This window comes from Spinacia oleracea, chromosome 5 (genome assembly GCF_020520425.1).
Source record: "Spinacia oleracea cultivar Varoflay chromosome 5, BTI_SOV_V1, whole genome shotgun sequence".
Taxonomy (NCBI): domain Eukaryota; kingdom Viridiplantae; phylum Streptophyta; class Magnoliopsida; order Caryophyllales; family Amaranthaceae; genus Spinacia; species Spinacia oleracea.
In genome coordinates, this window is record NC_079491.1 from 81,121,573 (window position 1) to 81,142,868 (window position 21,296).

The window sequence follows — 21,296 nt, forward strand, 5'->3', positions numbered from 1 at the left end:
AATCTGATGGTCCTCCTCAAAATCTTGACGCTCGTCCCTTTGAGGTACATATAGAAAAAACAATGGCCTTAAGATGACGCGGAGAGAAAGAAGAACTGCCAAAGGAGGAGCGATACGTTCTCACGACATTCGAATAAAACTTACCGCCGGATTGTCTTGCTCGCCGGGCAATCTCTTCCGGAATTTGAGAACTTTTACTGTGAGAACGACGTGTGTCATCTTAAGTTTTAGGGGCCTCTCTTTTAGTATAGTTATAAATTTAAGAGAAAAAAAAGGGAAAAAATTAAAACTTTTTGGCGGGAAAAAATCGCAACAGAAATTGACACGTGTCATTTTTTATGTCTATTTTAGTATATAGTAATAGAGAGATAATAGATTTTAGTATATAGTAGCTTGACAAGATTTTGGGTTTATTGAGCCATTTCCAAAAAGTAAAACAAAAAAAATTTGTTAGAAATAAAAGTACCGACAGGCGACATACTAATAAGTGGAGCACGGGCGACTTAATTACTCGTTTAAGCAAGCAGTACTCCTCTCCTTTTCTTTTTTTTTTTTTTTTTTTTTTTTTTTTTGAGGGGAAGCAGTACTCCTCCTCCTAATAATAGCTACTCCGTACTCCTAAAAAAGGGTAGTAAATGAAAGGGCAAGCTCCATCTTTATTCCAGACTGTCCAAGAACAGTGAGTCACAGAGACACACATCACACTTTCTCTCTCTCTCAATCACTCTCTCCCCCCGTCCATTGGCAGTTGTCATCAACATCAATCAAGAAATTCAAGATACTTCCAGGCAACTGTAACTAAGCTGCACCGTCGTATTCCTATCTCCTCTCCTAATCCCTAATCTTTCTGTAATTCTTGCCAATTTGAATTTTTTTTCTGGAAAAACAAACGCTAGATCTGGAAACAATCTAAATCGATTTTAGATTCGCTAGCGAATGAAGTAGGAAAGTTAATATTGTTTGATTTGTGAATTGAAATTTTCCGATGAGGATGCGGAAACCCTTTCTGTGTTTGCTTTTTGTGACGGTGATATCCCCCATTCTTCTTTACACCGACAAGCTTGGCAGCTTTGTGCCTTCATCCCGTAAGATTTATGGCTGCTCTGCAATGTTTCTTTTTACTTCAATTTGGTGTTTTTGGTGACTAACTATCTTGTATGTGCAGCTCGGGATGAACTTGCCGCAACCGAAGATATCTCCACCTTCGTGAGTGTTCTATTTAATTCAATTGTCATTTTTAAAATTAAATCTGCATTTTTTGTAACTAAGATTTGGGATTTCTGTTTAGTCTCAGGCTTTCACTGGTCGTACCGACCAACTTAATGTGCTTCCTCAGGTAATTTATTGTTTATTGGCTCCAAAACCTGCAATTTTGATCCAATTTTTATAATGAATTATTGAATTGCTGTTTGATTACTGGTAGGAAACTGTAATGTTTGTCAAGGAACCTGTTGGAATTGTTTATGATTCTGCTAAACTCAAACCCCCAAATCAAGGTTAGCTGCCTTTCTTTTCCTTTTTTTTTTATATGGTTAATCCTGTCAATTTGTGTACTTATATTGGTTAATCGGGTGATTAGATGGCAAGGTGGTTCCGGAAGTGCAATCTGTGCATAAAACCCGAGTTTTATCAACAACTACAAGTAATAATAGCAATGATACTACTCAACCTGAAAACACCATCAGACAAGTTACAGAAGCTGAGGACAACAATCCCTCGCTCTCTCTTCAGACTTCCAACAATATTGTATGCGTTTTGTTAAGCATCTTTCTTTTTCAATTTCGCCTGCTGCTTCTATGTTTGATATCAATCTATTGCATCTTGCATGTGGCTTATTCGTACAAATCTCATTAATTTGCTTTTCTTTTGGGAGGAATTTGTATACCTGCAATACGTCTTTCCTGCCAAGGTGACAGTGTCATCTAATCCTCTTTTCCTCCATCCTTCAGCAGATAAAATCTAAGCTTCAACCTGATGAAAGTGGTGGTAATCTTAGCAAGAAAGATACTGTTAGACGGGGGCATAGAAGTGACAAGATTATTAACCAAGCGAGCAGTGTGCCAAATACTCAGATTCGCTATCTGAAAGATCAGCTAATCAGGGCAAAGGTTTATCTTTCCCTCGGTGCTACGAGAAACAATGCTCACTTCATCAGGGAACTCCGCCAAAGGATAAAGGAAGTACAAAGGGCACTTGGAGATGCAACAAAGGATTCTGAACTTCCGAGGAAGTGAGTTTTCTCCCTTTTTCTTAGAGTCATTGTCGTGAATTTTACTCAGATTCCTTAATTTCTTGGTGTGAATCATTAGTCAGTTTCTGATTTTGATTACTTGGTTTAACTGCAGTGTTCATGAAAAATCGAGAGCGATGGATCAGACATTGGACAAGGGAAAACTAATTCAAGATGATTGTGCAGCTACGGTGAAGAAGCTCCGTGCTATCCTTCACTCAACAGAAGAGCAGCTCCGTGTTCACAGAAAGCAGACCATGTTTTTAACTCAATTAACTGCAAAGACACTTCCTAAGGGTCTTCACTGTCTTCCTTTGCGCCTTTCAACCGAATTCTATGCCCTGAATCATTCTCAGCAACAGTTTCCTTACCAAGAGAAATTGGATGACCCTCGGCTATATCATTATGCGTTATTTTCGGACAATGTGTTGGCGTCTGCAGTGGTTGTAAATTCTACTATTTCCCATGCCAAGGTAATATATGCATACCGGATTTCTCTGTTTAATTTTGCACTCTATTGCTGTTGGGAAGTTCAATAGTAGACAGATTCGCGGAGGATGCATTGAACATTTGAGGATACCGCTGCTTTTGTACCAAGTGCTATTTGATACCTTTTGTGTTCAAGTTGCTTAATTGTATCCTAGATGATAGATTGACGGTTAATATCTTTATAAATATGTTTGTTTTCCATATTTTGTTAGTAAGAACATCCACCTTGACTAATTTCCTTGTATCTGACAGGATCCATCAAGACACGTCTTCCACATTGTCACTGATAGACTCAATTATGCAGCAATGAGGATGTGGTTCTTAGTAAATCCGCCAAGTAAAGCTACCATTAATGTTCAAAATGTTGAAGAATTTACTTGGTTGAATGCAAGTTACAGTCCAGTTCTCAAGCAACTGGGATCTCCATCTATGATAGACTACTACTTCAAGAGTCACCGTGCTACATCAGATTCAAATTTGAAATTCCGTAACCCGAAGTATCTGTCTATACTCAACCACCTTCGATTTTACCTGCCAGAGATATTCCCAAAGCTGAAAAAGGTTCTGTTCCTAGATGATGACCTAGTGGTTCATAAGGACCTTACCAGACTTTGGTCCATTGATCTGAAGGGGAATGTGAATGGTGCTGTTGAGACCTGTGGGGAGACCTTCCATCGTTTTGACCGATATCTAAATTTTTCAAACCCTCTCATCTCAAAAAATTTTGACCCACATGCTTGTGGGTGGGCATATGGAATGAACATCTTTGATTTAGAAGAGTGGAAGAGACAAAATATCACTGAGGTGTACCACACTTGGCAAAAGCTGGTAAGAGACTTCATCACTTCAGTCAAGTCAAAAATGCATGCTCAGCCTTCATGGTTATGGTTTTTTAATTTTTTTTGGCGAGTTTTGGGTGCATAGGTTCTAGTCCCCTAGGCAATTGGTGTATTCATGGTTATGTTGCTTTTACAGTGCATGTGTTTGGGGTTTGCTGTTTTCATTTTCCCTAACTCGTTTGAAACTCTTTACTTTGTTTGCAGAATCATGACAGACAGTTGTGGAAGCTAGGAACTTTGCCTCCGGGTCTTATTACATTTTGGAAACGAACGTACCCTCTAGACCGATTATGGCATGTGCTTGGTCTAGGTTATAATCCTAGTGTCAACCCAAGGGACATTGAAAAAGCCGCTGTTCTACATTACAATGGAAACATGAAACCATGGCTTGAGATTGGGATGCCTAAGTACCGAGGTTACTGGTCAAAATACGTTGATTATGACCAAGTATATTTGCGGGAGTGCAACATTAATCCTTCTTAACTGGCTTTTCCCTCCTTTGGTATTTCCAGCACACATCTTAATCTCTCGTAGGTAACGGTTTTGTTGCTAGTCGCCAGGATTTATTTTCAGAAATTATGTTCTTTCATAATACCAGTCAGTGTAGGAGTAGTACGTACTACCTAGTATATCTCAAACGCACAATCCATGGTAAATACATTCTTTTGTATCCTTTTGTGACCAGACTGCCCATGTATTTGTAAATGATTTTGAAGTTTATTTTTGAAGGCTATTCTTTTTTTTTTTTTTTGTATAATGTTCAAGGCGCTTTTGCTTAAATGCAAGGGTTGAATGTACTTTATGTTTGTATTTCTCCTACGTAGATTTTGTTATTTTTTACACGTAGTAGTTTACTCCCTACTTTTGTTACCGGTGTGTTTGAATGATATGGAGTACGCATTTTGAGCTCCGATTTTTAAGTGTCATAGGCATATCCATTTGAATAAAATTAGTTACTGGTTCAGGCGTTGTCTCAAGTTATTATTTTATTTAGTAATCCCTTGTTTTTTTAGATGATTCACTTTGACTTTGTATTACGTGCTATTTAAGTATTTATATTGTTTTTTTAGTTTGTGGAGTACTACGTATCGTTTTGATTAAAGTTGTGTATCGTTTTGATTAAAGTTGTTTATCGTTATTCGACGTTTGCGTGCGCTAATATCGCCCGTTGTATTAATGTGAAAGTACAAATATGTCCTTATAAAAAGTTAACTCCTCACGTTATTTTTTCTCACCCCTCCTCCCCCCTTCGCCGGCGTCCTTATAGCCTCGCCGGAAATCATTAATTCCGGCAACAATTTTTTGTTGTTGTTGTTGTTGGCAATCTCCTTAACTCATGTACGTATCACCTAAATTCGTCGGAAAAGTTGTATTTATTTTAAATTGTCTCCGCAACACTATTTTTGTTCATAATTCACCAATGGAGCTCGAGTTGGGGTTTATCTGGAACGACGGTGGTCGACTTAGTTGACGGTTGTGTTCAGAGACGTGAGCATCAATGGCGGAAGAGGTAAATTTCTTTTATATTTTTTATTTTTACTGTTGATGGGCGGCGAACGCTTATTGCACGGTGGACATGGGGGCCGCGCACGGTTTTTGCTTGGCTCCCATGTCCATCAAGCAGATTTTATACGCGGCAAACACGTGGGCCAAGCATAACCTTAAATTAGGTTAATTAGGGTGTAATTAGCGATTATTATGGTATATAACATGTTAATTAGTGTATATTTTAGCGATTATAATAGCATGTTAATTATTGTATATTTTTAATTAGTGTATATTGTTAATAGCGTGTTAATTAGTCTTTATTGTAAGTGTATATTATGTAGTGTATATTGTCAATTAATGCATTGTTCGTGTATTAAGAATTAATGTAAAAACATTAGTGTTAATTAAGAATAATCGTGATAAATTATTTCATTAATGAGTGTTAGTGACTTTAGAAATTATGATGTATTTTAGAAATTATTTATTAATTTTAGAAATTATGTTAATTTTAGAAATTAATTTTTAAATTAGTTAATTTTTAATTTACAATATAACTAGTATCTTATTAATTATAATTAGGATGTAAGGGTTATTATTCGTCGTTAATTTTTCGTTTGTTGTTCATATAATTCGCACTTGTAAATTTTGTAATTCATTAATAATTAAGTAAATTCGTTATACACTGTAATTATTGGTGTAACAAATTAAGTAAATTTATTATGTTTTATTGTAGGCCTCACTTCCCAATTATGGTGGTGACGGTATTGATTATAGTATTCTATTTGCGACAAATGAAATATTCGATGGATATGAAAACGCAGCGAATTGGCAAAGCAAGTGGCTATCGGATCTGGGTTCATATTGATAAGTAGCTCGTACAAAACGACGCGAAAAGATGGTCGTACGTACCGGTACTTAAAATGCGATCGAGGAAGTAGATAAACAATTGTAGGGATCCAGAGACCGCAAAACGGCCAAACACAAAGAGTAAGGCATGTGGTTGTCGGCTTATGATTAAGTGTGCACAACAACAAGTAGAAGAAAATAATTGGGTTATTGAGTTGCTTCATGATCGTGGCACACATAACCACACATTGATTGTATATCCCGAGGGTCACCGTGGTGTTGGCGGTCTTAGTCAGGGTGCAAAGGAAGTGATTCGTAAGATGAACGATGCACAAGCTAAGCCAAAAAATATTATGTGGCCATTAAAAACAAGTATCCAGATGAACATCCCAACATGAGGCACATTTACAACTTCAAAGAAAAGATGAGACGCGAACGTTTAGAAGGAAGAAACGTAGCTGAGCAGATGTTGAAGGAAATAATGCCCTTTGGTCCAAGTATGCATTCAATGCTAAGTCTAATAAATGCGGTTCAGTATTAATTAATTATACAAGTTAGGTTATGACAAATATAAAACATATATTTCATGCGGAAAAACCATAAAGCCAGAAATCCAAATTAATTGCCACATAACAATTAGCATAATTTAGGATGCATACATTCGAAGTGTGCCCTCCCTAGCTGCTCCCGAACCGAACAAGAACAAGTTTAGGACTCCAAGTGTAGTCCCTCCGTAGATAGTCCACAGCACGTTCGGATCCGCCTTAGATTCAATTAACTAGAATTTAGCCTAAGGTATTATGTTATTCGGTTATAATTTTGTGGCAAATTATTAACTTTAGTTTTTAACTTAAAACTATATGAATACTTGAATTGATGTATATAAATTGTAATTGCCATCACCTATTTATAGGGTGGATTTATCGGAACTAGAAACCTACTAGGATTCAACTTATCTAATTCTATTAGAATTAGATTCTAATTAAATCTATTAATCTAGTGTTTGACTCAACAACTAATTCTAGTAGTTTCAGGAAAATAGTATAATCGGATAAATCCTAGAAGCTTAAGGATTCGTAACATGCACGAACACACCAACACGCACAAACAGCCCACGAGGGGCATGCCCGCGCGCGCGGTGGGCTGGCTCGACCCGGCAGCTGCAACGCAGCCCACGAGGGGCGCGCCAGCTTGCTGGCCTTGCCGCATGTTGGGCCTGGCCTTGCGTGCTTGCTTGGCTGGGCCTTACGTACCTTGGCGGGCTGCTGGCTTGCCTACTGTGCGCGGGCTTCGCTAGGCGCAGGCCTGGCTTTGTGCTGGGCCTTGCGTCTAGCAAGCTCGTCCGATGTTTATTTCGTATGTCGCGCTTCCGATTAATTTTCTGATTCCGGATTTCATTTCCGATTCGAACCATATTTAATATTTCCGATTCCGGAATTAATTTCCGTTTCGAACCAATATTTAATATTCCCGATTCCGGAATTTATTTTCGATTCCGATAATATTTCCGTTTTCGATAATATTTCCGTTTCCGGCAATATTTTTGATTCCGGTAATATTTCAATTTCCGATAATATTTTCCGATACGTACCATGTTTCCGTTTCCGGCAACATCTACGACTTGGATAATATTTATATTTCCGATACGATCCATATTTCCGTTTCCAGCAATATCATCGTTTCCAGAATATTCATAATTTGCCTTTTGACGATTTCAGCTCCCACTGGAACCGAGATCCGTCGATTCCGAATATCCATAAATTGGAGTATTTAATTCACTTAAATACTTGATCCATTCACGTACTATTTGTGTGACCCTACGGGTTCAGTCAAGAGTAAGTTGTGGATTAATATTATTAATTCCACTTGAACTGAAGCGGCCTCTAGCTAGGCGTACAGTTCACTTGATCTCACTAAATTTATTTACTTGTATAATTAATTAATACTGAACCATATTTATTAGACTTAGCATTGAATGCATACTTGGACCAAGGGCATTATTTCCTTCAGTCTCCCACTTGTCCTTAGGGACAAGTGTGCATTGCCTAATTCCTTTGTCGCTTGATGCTTGCTCATGAACATAAGGTAAGAGTTGTCATCCTTATTATGTCCAGAGGTATTTCTCGGTTTCAGAGTTCAACTGATCAAATAAACAGATAATCATAGCCTATGATTCATCTGAGCACGGCCATGCATTTCACAGTTTCTAGCTCTCCGAGTGGCCTTGTACAACTTTCAGCATCTCATCCCGATTTATGGGAGGACAACCACAATCTTGCGATCTTGAGATTAGACTTCGTTTGACAGGTGATTACCCGAGCGTTGCCGTTATAGGCTTATAGCCTCCTTTTACGGTGCGATGGTTGACAACGTCAAAGTAACCAGTTCTCAAACAAGTAATCTCAAATCACTCAGGTATTGAGGATTAGTGTCTAATAAATTTAATGAAATTTACTTATGACAGATTTTCATCTCTTACAGTAAAGTTTCATAGGTCTGTCCGATACTAGTCTTCCCAAAGTAAGTATCTATGCAAATGATTGCGACATTGCCATGTCCACATCGTTCAAGAAACAGAACTACTAGTCATCTTGCATTCTAGTCGTCTAGCGTTTTCTATGCGTCCATCTTTATAGAAAACTCCGACCAGGGAACTTTTTCAACTTTTGACATTCAAGTTCACTTGATAGACATTTCTTAGTCACATGACTGGTGACAGTCTATCTTGAATATATCGTCAATTTGAAGGGACTCATCATTTAATACTAAACCAAGATTAAATGGAATATGAAAATACATTTCATATATGATAAATGTTCAACCCCAATGTTTTACAACCATGGGCCTCTAACCCATCTTTAAAACAGTTCATGGAATTCAAAGCTATGCTTGATTTCCAGTGCTACAATGTGAGTGTTGCTTCTCACTTGTTGCATAGGTTTAGTTATCATGCTTTGTCAATATTAATATCCCTTTCATCGAATGTCTTTTGAGATAGGATGATAAGATCTTTTGAGTTTGTTTATTATGTGATCTAGTCTTTCTTACTTCAATAGTGGTTCTACGCATTTTGCAATGAAGAAACATTAAGTCAACAGACATGTGATCTTCCCAAGTTCAGTGAAGAACTCTTTAACATAAACAACCCTGTTTTATTGCTTCTTAGGCAATAAGTACTTTTACTTCAACTGTATAGGTTGCTAGTGATGCTTTGTTTGGATTTACTTATCCAAGCAGTTCACAGATATGTGGAAGACTTTCCAGCTGTATCTTAGAACATAGAAATTAATATTTAATTTTCCACGCAACAACTCATGGTGTTCAATCCATGTTGCCATTTCAAAACACGATGCTCTTTAGCTCGTCCTTGCCAATGGTTAACTCCAAAGGGATCTTGCTTGATCCTTTGCCAGTGTTTATGAGTGTAGCATCAATATTTAGCATATATTTATTTCCTTGAATAAAGAACTATTCCTATGTACCTTTTCAAGTACCATAAGTTTTTCTTGATCTCAATCAAGTTGATCTTTACTTAGATCAATAGAGTTTGGTATATGTTCGTCATGCCTAAAGTCATACGATACGTGTTTGGCGATCCTCATATTATATCATACATGATAAATTCTTTTGCAGAATAATTCCCAATTGAATTCTATTAATGTAACTTTAGCTCATCTAGTTTCAATAGATACTAAATCAAGCTAAATTCTTTGACATATAATATAGGTTAAGAATCTTATTTAGGCTCTTTGATGTTTAACTTAGTAAATTCTTATACATAGTTCAAACATTCTTTACTTAAATTTATTCACATGAGTCGAATGTCTCCAGTGGAGTCTTTCGTGTTTGATTTAGTAAATGTCATTACTTAATCCAAAACATTAATATAAGATCTTAGTAAATAGATCTTAAAACTCTGTATGTACTAAGTTTCGCCATGGCCCATCATTGATGAATAATTTCAAATCTAAGTCATCAGCATTTGAATGTTATTTCACAATAGAGAGATATGTGTGTGATACACATAGGAACAATTAAGTTTTATGTACTCCCACTAAACTTCTTATATATCTATAAGAATCATGTACATTTTATGAAACTAAAATACTTATTAGTTTCACTAAAATACAGTTCCAATTCCCAATTGCTTTCTTAAATCTGTACTTAGATTTCATAAGATAGCTTTCCTTTTCAAGCATGTATTTGGATCCACAAATCCTATGACATACCATGTACATAGTTTATTCCAACATTTGATTGAGGAATACGTTTTGTCATCCAATTTCCATATGTACCAATATGCAATCATTGCTTGATTTATAGACTTGAGCATTACGATTATGCATGAGGTTTCAACACAATCCACGCCATGAATTTGCTTGTAACCTTTTAACAACTAATATATCTTTGTGTGTGAACACAATTCCATGTTTGATGGTTTTTAATCCTTAAAACCAATTTACAACCAATAAGTGTTAACCTATTCTTGCAAATCAACAAATTTCAATTTTGTCATCAAAACATTGGTTATGTTTTATGGCCTTTAACCATCTAAACATTTGAGTCTATATATGGCCTCTAACCATTTTAGGGAATCTAGGTTTCGTCATAGATTTCTTACAAGTCACAAACTCATTAATCTACATGATAATAGTTTGACTGCAAGTTGTAGGTTTCTTCACTATCGAATAGAAGAATCGCATAGCTTCAGTGACATGAACTCCATGTTTCTTCATAGTTTCAGTGACTTGAACTCTATGCCTACTTGGGTATAGAACATCAAACCATAGAATATCAACAGAGCAATGAAAGTTCTTTGAATATTCTGTTCTCCTTGAAGCACTTGTAAAAGTCTTCTAAGAGATTTCTATTCTTTAGATTCACTTCTAAAGTCCTTAAAGAATAAGCATTCGGATTTTCTGAGGAACTTCTAAAAGCCTTCGGAATGTCCGTTTATGTTTGTTGTTCGCCTCGAATACTTTCGAGGTCTATTTTCTCCCACTTGTCATTTTGGAAACGATTCTCCAAAAGGACATTATTTCGAGCAAACAAACATTATGTTCTCAAAAATTCGTGGTAGAAACAATACCTTTGTGTCTCATTTGAATAAATCACAATGAAACATATATCTATACTTGGGCCTTAGTTTGTTGAATAACAAACACTAAGCTCCCACTGAGTTTTGCAACTCTTTAGATATATATATATATATTATTGAAAAGATATTCTGAAATTACTTTTCAATAGCTTTGACGAATTTGGTTTAGTTTGGTGGTAGTTGAGCATTTTGTTTTAGAAATTATAGGAAAAGTCTTTATGATACGTCATTGATCGAATCAAGTACTAATTGAATTCGATCATTCCAACTTAGAAATGCCATATCTTATGGAGCTAGATCGTGAAATTACAAACACAATCATTGATGATCATTTTTGGTCTTAATGTAAACATCGTCGTGATCTAACCTAGATCTTTATGGTTTCTTGCCAAGTGGAATTTATACTTCTGAATCTTTGAACTAGCCAAACAGATTCAAAATTGTATCACTTTGAGTAAATAAACCAATATTCACTAAAATCTAGGTGAAATAATAAAGTCATAAAATCTTTCTTTAGCTTTGAACTCTATCGTCTAGGCGTTCTAACCATAGTTCATATCTTTTGTTACTTTCAACAAGTAAGACTAGCTTGTATTGAATTGATCTAGAAATCAACCAACTTTCAAAAATCCATCAAAATAGAGTTTTTGAATGTTAACTTGTTTACATGGTCTAAGCAACAATGCTAAAGGTTAGTGGAACTTAAATCAAGGGATTGGTTTGAACCTAGTAAAGTTCTTCTTGTTAAAGAGTTGTTTGTTTTAATCAAGCATACATGACTCAACCCGTAAATGACCATTTCATCCACATAAACAAACAAACAAACAAACATTGTTTTTGTTTTTCTTGAATGTGAGTCTTTCTGTGTTTGAAGCAGAAATTTAGGTATGCTGATTATGGAACAAAATAGCCATTAAGTTCCAGCCTTGAAAGGACTTAAAACAAACTAGATGGCCGTACAACTAATGTAGCATTGCCATGCTTCATTTCCCACTTGTAGGCCATTAGTGTAGCCTAGCTTCCATTTTTTGAGTTATTACTTAAGTAAGAACCTCAACCGGTAAACGATACCAAGGAAGTTTGATTGCTAGGTTACTTTTTCTTTAAACATAGACTTATAGGTAGAAACGTAATTGTAAGTTCCTTTCACTTGTTCCTTGTTTTTCCTATTTCTTGTACCCTTTCTTATAGTCTTAAGAATTGAATTCTTTAGTGTTGACTTCTTTGTTAGACATGTCCAATGTCACTCCAACAAGGTCCTGACCATTTAATTTATGTTGAATATTTTGCTTCAACTAGATGATGTTACCAGAAGCTTCTAATTAAAGTTCTCTAAGCATCGATCTATACGAATGTCTAGGGACTAGACTCATTCGATAATTAAATGGATAAAAGATATTAGGTTGTTAGCCATTGGTAAAGCTGAGTGTTTAAACTCAATTCTTTATGATCTCAAAACTACATTGTATTTTGAATTCACAAGCACCAATCGGTTTGCCATTCGACAGTACAAGAATTTGTATCTTTAACGACAACCTAATTACGACGGGTCAAAAATCCCGTCGCAAACGGCTTTTGCGACGGGGCTAACAACCAAACAATGACGGGAATAACCGTCGCAAATGTCTTTTACGACGGGTTTACGATGGATTTACGACGGGATTTTCTATTAACGATGGCCCCTTTTTATGACGGGTTCGCGACAGGAAATCCCGTCGTTAATCAACGATTATTGGCCTTTCACGAAGGGATTTCCCGTCGTTAATAGTACAATTTCTTGTAGTGCGACTTTGATACTCGAAAACAACCATAAAAGTCGCTAAAGAAACGTACATTTTAAATTGCTCACTTTCTCTCATTTCCGTGAATCGTTCTTGGATTCACTACCAATCGAGGAAATTTACCGTTACCTTTCTAAAAGGATTTACTGTAGTGCAAGATATTTAATTATAAACAATAATTAAAACATACATTGAAGCATGATAAGTCTAAACATTTATCATGAGTAATAACTTGAAAATTAAAGCAATCATGCAATTTAAACAAGTCATTGGCATTTTATTCGAATTTATTGTTCCGGCATGTGTGAATAAAATGAATCCAAGATCCTTAAAGAATTGAAGAATTAAGCACATTATGTATTTAGACACAATTCTAAAATATTTTAGGTAAGCAAAGCCTTTTGCTAATAGTCTAGAAACTACTCTTGGTTGATAGGTACGTCTAAGGTATTATTATGTAAACCTATCTGATTGCCACGACATAAAAGGACTCCTTACTTATATCGTTGAGTTTCACCAAAACTAACATGTACTCACAATTATTTGTGCACCTTACCCCTTTAGGATCAATAAGTAATACCTCGCTATGGCGGAAAACTATTACTAAGATTGAAGTAAAGGTTATCCAAGTAAGTGTTATTTTTGCATGGCACCTTTTAACTCAATTTTTAAAGTTTGGAACTTAAGGCTCTTACTATGTTGGTTAGATTTTAAGTGAACTAAAATCCTTAATTATGCAACATAATCAAGCCACAATCTCATGCATAATCAAGACATATTTAAAGCAATAAATAACTTAAAGCATGCATAAGATATAAATGTGATCTAGTATGGCCCGACTTCATCTTGAAGCTTCAACTTCAAACTCCGTCTTTAAAATGGATTGGAAACTCCGTCTTGAATTTCACCATAGGACGCGCCATTTTCTTCAAATAGGATATGCTATAATTGAAACTAATTACAACTATTTGATGGTACGCAGACCATTTTAAAGCAATAAAACTTTGGTACTTTAGACCAATATTACATTCAAATTAATGGTACGCACACCATATTTTCTATCCTATTTGGGCCATACTAGTCACTTTCCATAACCTGCAAAACAGTACATTTACAATATACCATTCACCCATTCATTTATCAATGAATGACCCACATAGCTGGTTAGTAGAACATATTATGCATCACATAAATATTTTCAGCAATTAATCAAGGCTTCCAATAATCTACAAATTATTCAATCCTTATTAATCCTAATCGAGATGTTTTAACCTTAAAGGAATGTAGACCTAATCAAGAGTTTATGACTAAAACGCTCCCACTAAAACCAAGAATTTTACATGCTTTACGAATTTTAAACATAAAATTGTATTTCCTAGTCCAACCAGAAACTGTGAGGGGGTCGAAAAAAGCACGAGGCTAATGTGTGACCTCGTCCCTCGTGGGCGTGACGTTGTCAGATCAAGTGTAATTGGATTTCCTGTGAGTTTACACCCAATCGACTAGTAATATAGGAGTCGTCATTCAGTTTTTAACGACAATGAGAAAAACTGACAAAACCCGGTTATCGTGACATAAAGGGAGTGCAATTATGTTCGACCACGACGGCCATAGGTTCCCTTGTGATCCCTGGTGTGGGGATCGCTCAACGTACACCCGCGGGGCAGAGATTGAGAGTTCGGGGGACTGTAACTACCAAGAGGAGTGCTCATCGATAACTCCAGAGGCAGGTTATCCTTACTAGCTCAGCATAAATAATTGAAGGGACATGAGTTAAACTATTAAACTATTTTGAATTGATTTTAGTAATATGCAACACATAACACTAAATCGATCATGATTATCTTATTTAGATTGATTTAAGGTACCTAGCATGATAATTCAATTGTCCAAGGTATTATCTTATTAGGCGTGATAGATCAATCAAGTTAATAGTTCGACAATTTTATAAAAGGGTGATGAAAGCGATTAAATCATATGAGGGACACATTACAACGCACCCTTGAGAGGTGCGTTACGGTTCTCAGAAAACTAACCACTTGGCTTTGCTATTTCTCCTTTTTTTTAACGAATCTCGGGTTTCCAAGCAATGTTCCAGTGTTTAGGATTAATTCATCAGCTACAAGGGGCAGAATGCGTTCTGTTCGACTTTTGGGTCGATTGCGACAGAACGCCGGATCAATTTCGCAGCGTGAGGCTAGGCTTAAGGCTAGAGTCAATACTCAGGTTATGGAATTGTGTGTCCCTTTCACGTCGGTTTTGAGGCTGTATTTATAGGAAAAGGGTGTGTGGAAAGATATATTTTAGGATACGAATCCAAAAAGAATCCGGAGATAAAACGGCCCCAGGAATTATCAGCGCCCAGGGCTGGGCGCCAAAGATTTCGGCGCCCAGGGCTGGGCGTTGAAATGGTGATCTGGGCCTAGTTCTTGTCAGATTTGGACTCTTAGAACACGGAGCTTTATGGGAGATTTATCCGAGTCTTTTAGTGCGTATTAACTTATGACGGAATGCGTCTGGGCCCGTTACGAACTCTAGGTTCGTTAGGAATTTAGTTCATACGTGACTCTTATTTTCGAATTATACCAGGAATGCAAATTCTATCTCCTTTAGGATTTATGTTGGAGTGCAACACCTATTTCTGACAGGTTTCTATCTTTTATGACTTTGCCACTTTTAACAACTACCTTTTACGGCAGTTACTATCTTTAGCAGGTTTCCATAAATAGCAGTTTTGGCTGAAATGAAAAGGGTGATTGAGATTCGTTATTTTATAGGAGATGCGTTTCCAAGTGGAGATTTGTGTTCTCATCATCGAACCTTCCCTTTCGGGAATGGGGACAAAAGTAGGTGTCTACAGTTAGCCCCCACTTTGACTGAGTCTCGAGATGAGACGATGGTCAAAGTACTAGACGGAGTGCGTCATACAAGCAATGGTGTATGTGACCTGTTTTGCGAGGGTCTTACGAGCCCCCGAGTGATAACATTTGACTTAAGGGTCATCACTTGAAGTGTTAACATATTCCTCACGTGTCATTGGAATCTGTTAACCGATAGTATAGAAACTCCCTCACTTTGTCATTGGAAGTATCTAAAGATGTTTTCGAAATCAAAGCTATAAAGTGTAACTAGGCCCGGCCAAGCCCAATCACGAGGTAAAATGTTTTAAAAGATTCTCATTTTTAAGGTTAGCTAAACGAGAAAACCCCCTTGTTTTTATAGGACGTAAAACGAAGGAAAATCCAGCACATCGCTTTTTTTTTGGGAAAACGGAAAACCAATCCTTTGATTTTTGGAAAAGGAAAAAAACTTATCGCTGCAGCGACTAAGGACCTGCGCGGTTAGTGACGCAGACCCCGCCCGCTGAAGGTGGGCGAGCCTGTCCGCTGAGGGTGGACGCCCCGTCCGATAGAAGTGGACGAATCTGTTTTGATGTTTTGAAAATAAGGACCTACGCGGTTTGTGACGTAGACCCCGCCGGCTGAAGATGGCGAGCCTGTTTTTTGTTTTTGAAGATTTCATTTTCGAAAACTGAGGACCTGCGCGGTTAGTGACGAAGACCCCGCCCGCTGAAGGTGGGCGAGCCTGTCCGCTAAGGGTGGATGCCCCGTCCGATAGAAGTGGACGAATCTGTTTTGATGTTTCTTTGAAAATAAGGACCTATGCGGTTTGTGACGTAGACCCCGCCGGCTGAAGATGGCGAGCCTGTTTTGTGTTTTTGAAGATTTCATTTTCGAAAACTGAGGACCTGCGCGGTTAGTGACGCAGACCCCACCCGCTGAAGGTGGGCGAGCCCTGTCCGCTAAGGGTGGACGCCCCGCCCGCTGGAGGTTAGCGAACCTGAATTCGTGTTTTCGATTTGGGACTCGCGGGGTACGTGCCGCGATCTTGCCCGATTGAGGTGGGCAAGTCCCTATTTCATTTGTTCTTGTGATTTCTTTCGAGAATTTCTTTTTATTCATTCTTGTAAGAGCGAATTCTTTCGAGGGATGCTCGGATTTAGTTGCAACCTGAATGTGGGTTGACAACGTGCTTAGACGGACCATTGTCTTGTGGTCATCATCTTTCATGGTTTTGAGCTAGTCTTTGTGGCTCAATTTTGCCACTACCTGGGTCCTTGATTAGGGGACTATGTATAAGTATCAACGGCGACCTTCGTCTTGAGGTCGTAATCCGGTTTTATCTTTTGAGATTATCCAAACACGGGACTTCGTATATTGTTTTAACTTTGCATACTCTCTTTTGAAATATATATTTTCTTTCGAGCCCCCCAAGCACTCGTGCTTGACGGTCATTTCTTGTCAGAGAGGTTCTTTGGGGATACGCATTTTGTAATGTCCTTGATCGTGTTTGGGATCGTGCTCGTAAGTGCGAGCGATCTTTGTAGTGGTGTGCTACTCTTAACAAAGCCGTGAGGTGCGACTTTCAGTAAAAAAATCGGTAATTTTCGAGTCGAATGGATACGGCAGGACCCTACAGAAGTCAGGGCTTTTTTTTGGGCATGGGCTCATTTTCAGCGCCCAGGCCTGGGCGTTAGAAATATTCCACGCCCAAGTGGGGCGTTGAAAATTTTGCTTGGGCTGGTCTTTTGATGACACAATTGGCCTCTTATTCGTTCGTTTATTTCACTTGGAAATTATACGTATTCTCTTCTCTTTTGTTTTTCTTTATTTTTGGAACGTAGAATTTTATTAGGGATCACAATGAGTTGAGCTGATTTACAGCGCCTAGAGCTGGGCGTCGGAATATCTGGCGCCTGGTCCTGGGCGTTGAAAGTGCGTCCCAGGCAGGACTTTCTCGTGATGATTTCTCAAGAAGCCGTAGCCGATTCGTGGACTACTGTTGCTCTTAAGGCGTACAGTTATTGCAATAGTCGGGCGAGTCCATATGGCCCGAGGAACATACTTTGAGGCGTAAGACTTTGATCGCTTTTGTTGTTATTTTGAACGTATATTTTTTTCTCTTGAACGTGTTCGTGAATGTTCGATACTTAGAATGTATGTGCGAACGAGCGTTCATAGAATGGCCGTTGCGTGCGGTCCATTAATCAGTTCGCTTGAATCATTTTTTTTGAGCAATGACTGATGTCGAATAATTTGCTTAGAAGCTTGATAGGGTTCAGGTCCATTCATGAAGTGGGATCAAGCATCGTGCCCTTTTGATCGTTCAAACATTTTCTTTGAGACTTTTTTTTTTATTATGGTCGTTTCGTAGCTTGGAGCCCCCAAGCATGCATGTTGGGATGCTTCCTTCTGGCGTACGATTTTTGTAGGTTCTTTCGAGAAAGATGCCTTGGGGTTCCGCTCGTGTAGGTGCGAGCTATCCCTTCCGTGGTAGGTAATGTTTTGCTACTTTTAATCCTTAATGTAAAAGTCGTGTGGCTTGCATTTTGAATTTGGTAGATAAGTAGTCTTTGCCTCATGCTCTTGGTCTTGCCCGCATTAGTGCAATATGCCTTACTCTTTTTTTTTTAGACTTGTACCGTGGGATGGTTGAACTTATGGTGCGACGTAGGCTTGTGTGGCCTAACAGCGTGTCTTAGAACATTCCTCCAGGTGTTGGGATATCATTATTATTTTTTGCTTTGGAGTACTTCATTACGCCTCGTTCAGGTGCTCGAACAAGTGTAGCACCTTCTGCGTGGGTGTGCACGGCTTATTACTTCTTTTGATGCGAGGAATCATAGATGTTTCTTTTTTTTTTCTTTTTTTTTATCCTTGATTTTTCTTTTGCTTTTGCTTTGAAACGACGTAGACTGTGTAACGGGCGCTTGTCGGGCGAGCGTTATGTGCAGTAGTTTGATCGGAGTTTTGGTGACTCGCGATTTTCAGTTACCCTTGTTAGTGGGGTGACTTTATATATTCTAAGTAGCGCTTAGAATTTGGGAGGGGTTGTAGCTATTCTAAGGTTTGTTTTACACGATTAAACCTTAGGATTGTGCCCCTATGACGTGTGTATAGCATTAGCGTCGAGAATTTGCAATAAAATCGTCATTTCGAGCATTTTTAGAGTGTTTTTCCCAAGCCCCCAATTGTAGCTACGGGATTGGCTTGGTGCTATAATGCTTGGCATACGTTTTTATGCATTCATGGTGACATGGATCATGAATAGTTTGAACCAGACTCGTTTAGTCCGAGGTATGTTCGAGTAGTGATTTGCTACTTCTCTTGTAAATGTCGTATTGTGCGACATTGCCATGGTCAAGGTAGTCACATGTTGAAGTGTGCCTTGGCCAAAAACTAGGTGCCTTTCCTTACCCATAATCATATTTAGAAATCTTTTGACTCTCTTGCAACATCGAGATAAATGCATACTTAGCTTAAACCAACGACACTTTATTATGTTCGAAGAAGTCTTTGAAAATTATTTGAAATTTGAGTCCTACTGTGTACAATCCGAGGTGTCCTAAGTAAGTTGACTTATAGAAGGGTTCGTACAGGATTACATGAGTGAATCAAAATACTGTTACGATTTTCGGAATGCCGTCTAAGGATCTGCTGGAAGCCAGGGTGCGGGCGTCAAGATATTACTTGTGCCCGTGTAGCACATGCTTTAGGCTTTTAGGGCCATCTTTTCCAAAATTGCGGGAATATAAACCGTTTTCAAATTGACTTAGATTTACTTAGTGTATGTCTGTACAAAAGGTCAAGGTATACTTAGTTCTTTCCCTAGCTCTTTCATTTCAATTTTTAGCCCCCAGTTGCTATTATGTCTTCTCATTAATGATGCTTTCAGATTTCGATTTTAGATGCCCGTGTCATATGTCTGAGTAGGGTGAGCCTTGGTTAAGTGCCAAGTCCTATTGACAATGTCTGATTCTTTTCAAAGGGATTTGCAAGCATTTGAATTACCATGAACGGGTGCCCTGAGTTCGTAGGAACTAATGGGCGATGCCGTAGAATAATCCTCTTTATTGCAAGCTTTCGGCCTTTACTACTTGTTGGCGATTATGACTGTGTCTAGTGGTGAAAGGAGGTCTTAAGTGAGTTAGTTTGCTTTAGGGAGGGTCAAGTCGAGTACTTTAGAGGTCATGGACGCTCGCGCTAGCCCCCATTCAATTGAGGCAAAGCGATCTTTTGAGTATTGGCTAAGTGCCTAGGAGTGTGAGTGCTCCTTCTGGCAAGGGTACGTGCCCTTATTATTTTTCGATGTGTGCTCATTTTGGCATCTTGATGACTTGGATTCTTCCTTTGACTTAAATTTTTCTTTCGACTTGGATTTCAATAAGGGACTCCATTTTTTATTCTTGTTATTCTATAGGCTTTAACATTTTTGCAAATTGGTTGGACCGAATCGTGGATTGCCTACGTATCCGCCTTAAATAGATTTAATTTGGAATCAGGTCTTGCGTAGTTCTTAGCCAGAAAATGGTTTCTTAGAATGCCGATTTTAAACAAGTACATTCGAGTGGAATCGTAATGTTTGAAATAGGGTGAAATAAGTGTACGAAAATTTTGGAGCGCGCGTATCTTGCGTATTTTATATGATCTTCTACATGCGGAAGAATAACGAACACTTTTAGGAATTGGGAGTTGAAAAGTGATAAGCAAGAACGGCGCCTAGGGCTGGGCGTTATTATTTTTGGCGCCCAGGGCTGGGCGTCGAAAACGTGTTCTGGGCTGCCTTTTTACGCTGCTCCTGTTCGTTTTGTGCGAATCTTTTTTGTGCGTTAAATGCTTCTTTTTCTTTTTAGACGAATTTTAAGGGCGCTTTGCAAAGTTTCTTTTTTTTTTTTTTTTTTTTCGTTAAGCGTAGAATGTACTTTTCATTTGTCTTTTTTTTTTTATTCGTGACTCAAGACGGCTTGAAAGATGGGTTGAATGAGATAGGGTAATTTGTATAAGTATTAGTCAAGCATGAGGATTGGAAAGGGTAGAAGATCCTAGAACTTCATGTAGTTTTTGTGGTATGATTTGGATTGGCTGACTCAATTCTTTTCCTTCGTTTACTTGGGTAAATTTCGCACTTTGGGAGGTACGGGCTAAGTATTTCATGGCTCGCTCTTTTCGCTCTCCCTTTTCTCTTTCTCTATTTTCTTTTTTACTTGGGATTTCCCCCATTTTTATTTGGGCTAAAAGGTAGATGGTTGTGGTCTTTGAGTCACGAGGGGAGACTGAGTGAGCCTCGTTTGGTAGGCCTATAGTGGACCTTTAATTTTAGTAGGCCTAGGGTGGACCTTTAAATTGTCTTACTTTGCAAGCGTATTTAGTTGTTTCTTACAATGTGCAAATAGCGTAGATTCAAAATGTTGTTTTTACCTTATTGAAATTTAACGAAAGAATTACATCGAAAATAATTTTTTTGCTTCTTTTCAGATTCCAGTTTCCGGGATTTAATTGGAAGTTGTGATTTAGACTCGAACTTTCATTAATTTTTCTGATTATAACCCGTGTATGAATACAAGGAGGTGGCCTAGACTCACAATAATGATGTGGCGTAAGCTATAACACTTGACCAAGCGACTCTCAGACTTAGGCTAATTGGACCATAACTTTCGTTGGTTGACACTTTAGATTTTAACCCTT

General features: G+C 38.0%; 1 protein-coding gene across 2 annotated transcripts; it reads left to right on the forward strand.

Annotated features, from left to right (window-relative positions):
• The first annotated feature begins 518 nt into the window (after positions 1–518).
• LOC110776925 (probable galacturonosyltransferase 4) lies at positions 519–4,522 on the forward strand. 2 transcript variants are annotated; one of them, XM_056828166.1, is made up of 9 exons: positions 519–1,085; positions 1,166–1,206; positions 1,289–1,336; positions 1,424–1,496; positions 1,580–1,746; positions 1,950–2,230; positions 2,346–2,703; positions 2,972–3,547; positions 3,763–4,522. In XM_056828166.1, the coding sequence occupies exons 1-9, from the start codon at positions 986–988 to the stop codon at positions 4,039–4,041; spliced, it is 1,923 nt and encodes a 640-aa protein (XP_056684144.1). In that variant the 5' UTR covers positions 519–985; the 3' UTR covers positions 4,042–4,522. The 2 variants fall into 2 exon arrangements, with proteins under 2 accessions (XP_056684144.1, XP_056684145.1); XM_056828167.1 differs by having other exon boundaries at positions 603–1,085; positions 1,295–1,336.
• Positions 4,523–21,296: the final 16,774 nt, after the last annotated feature.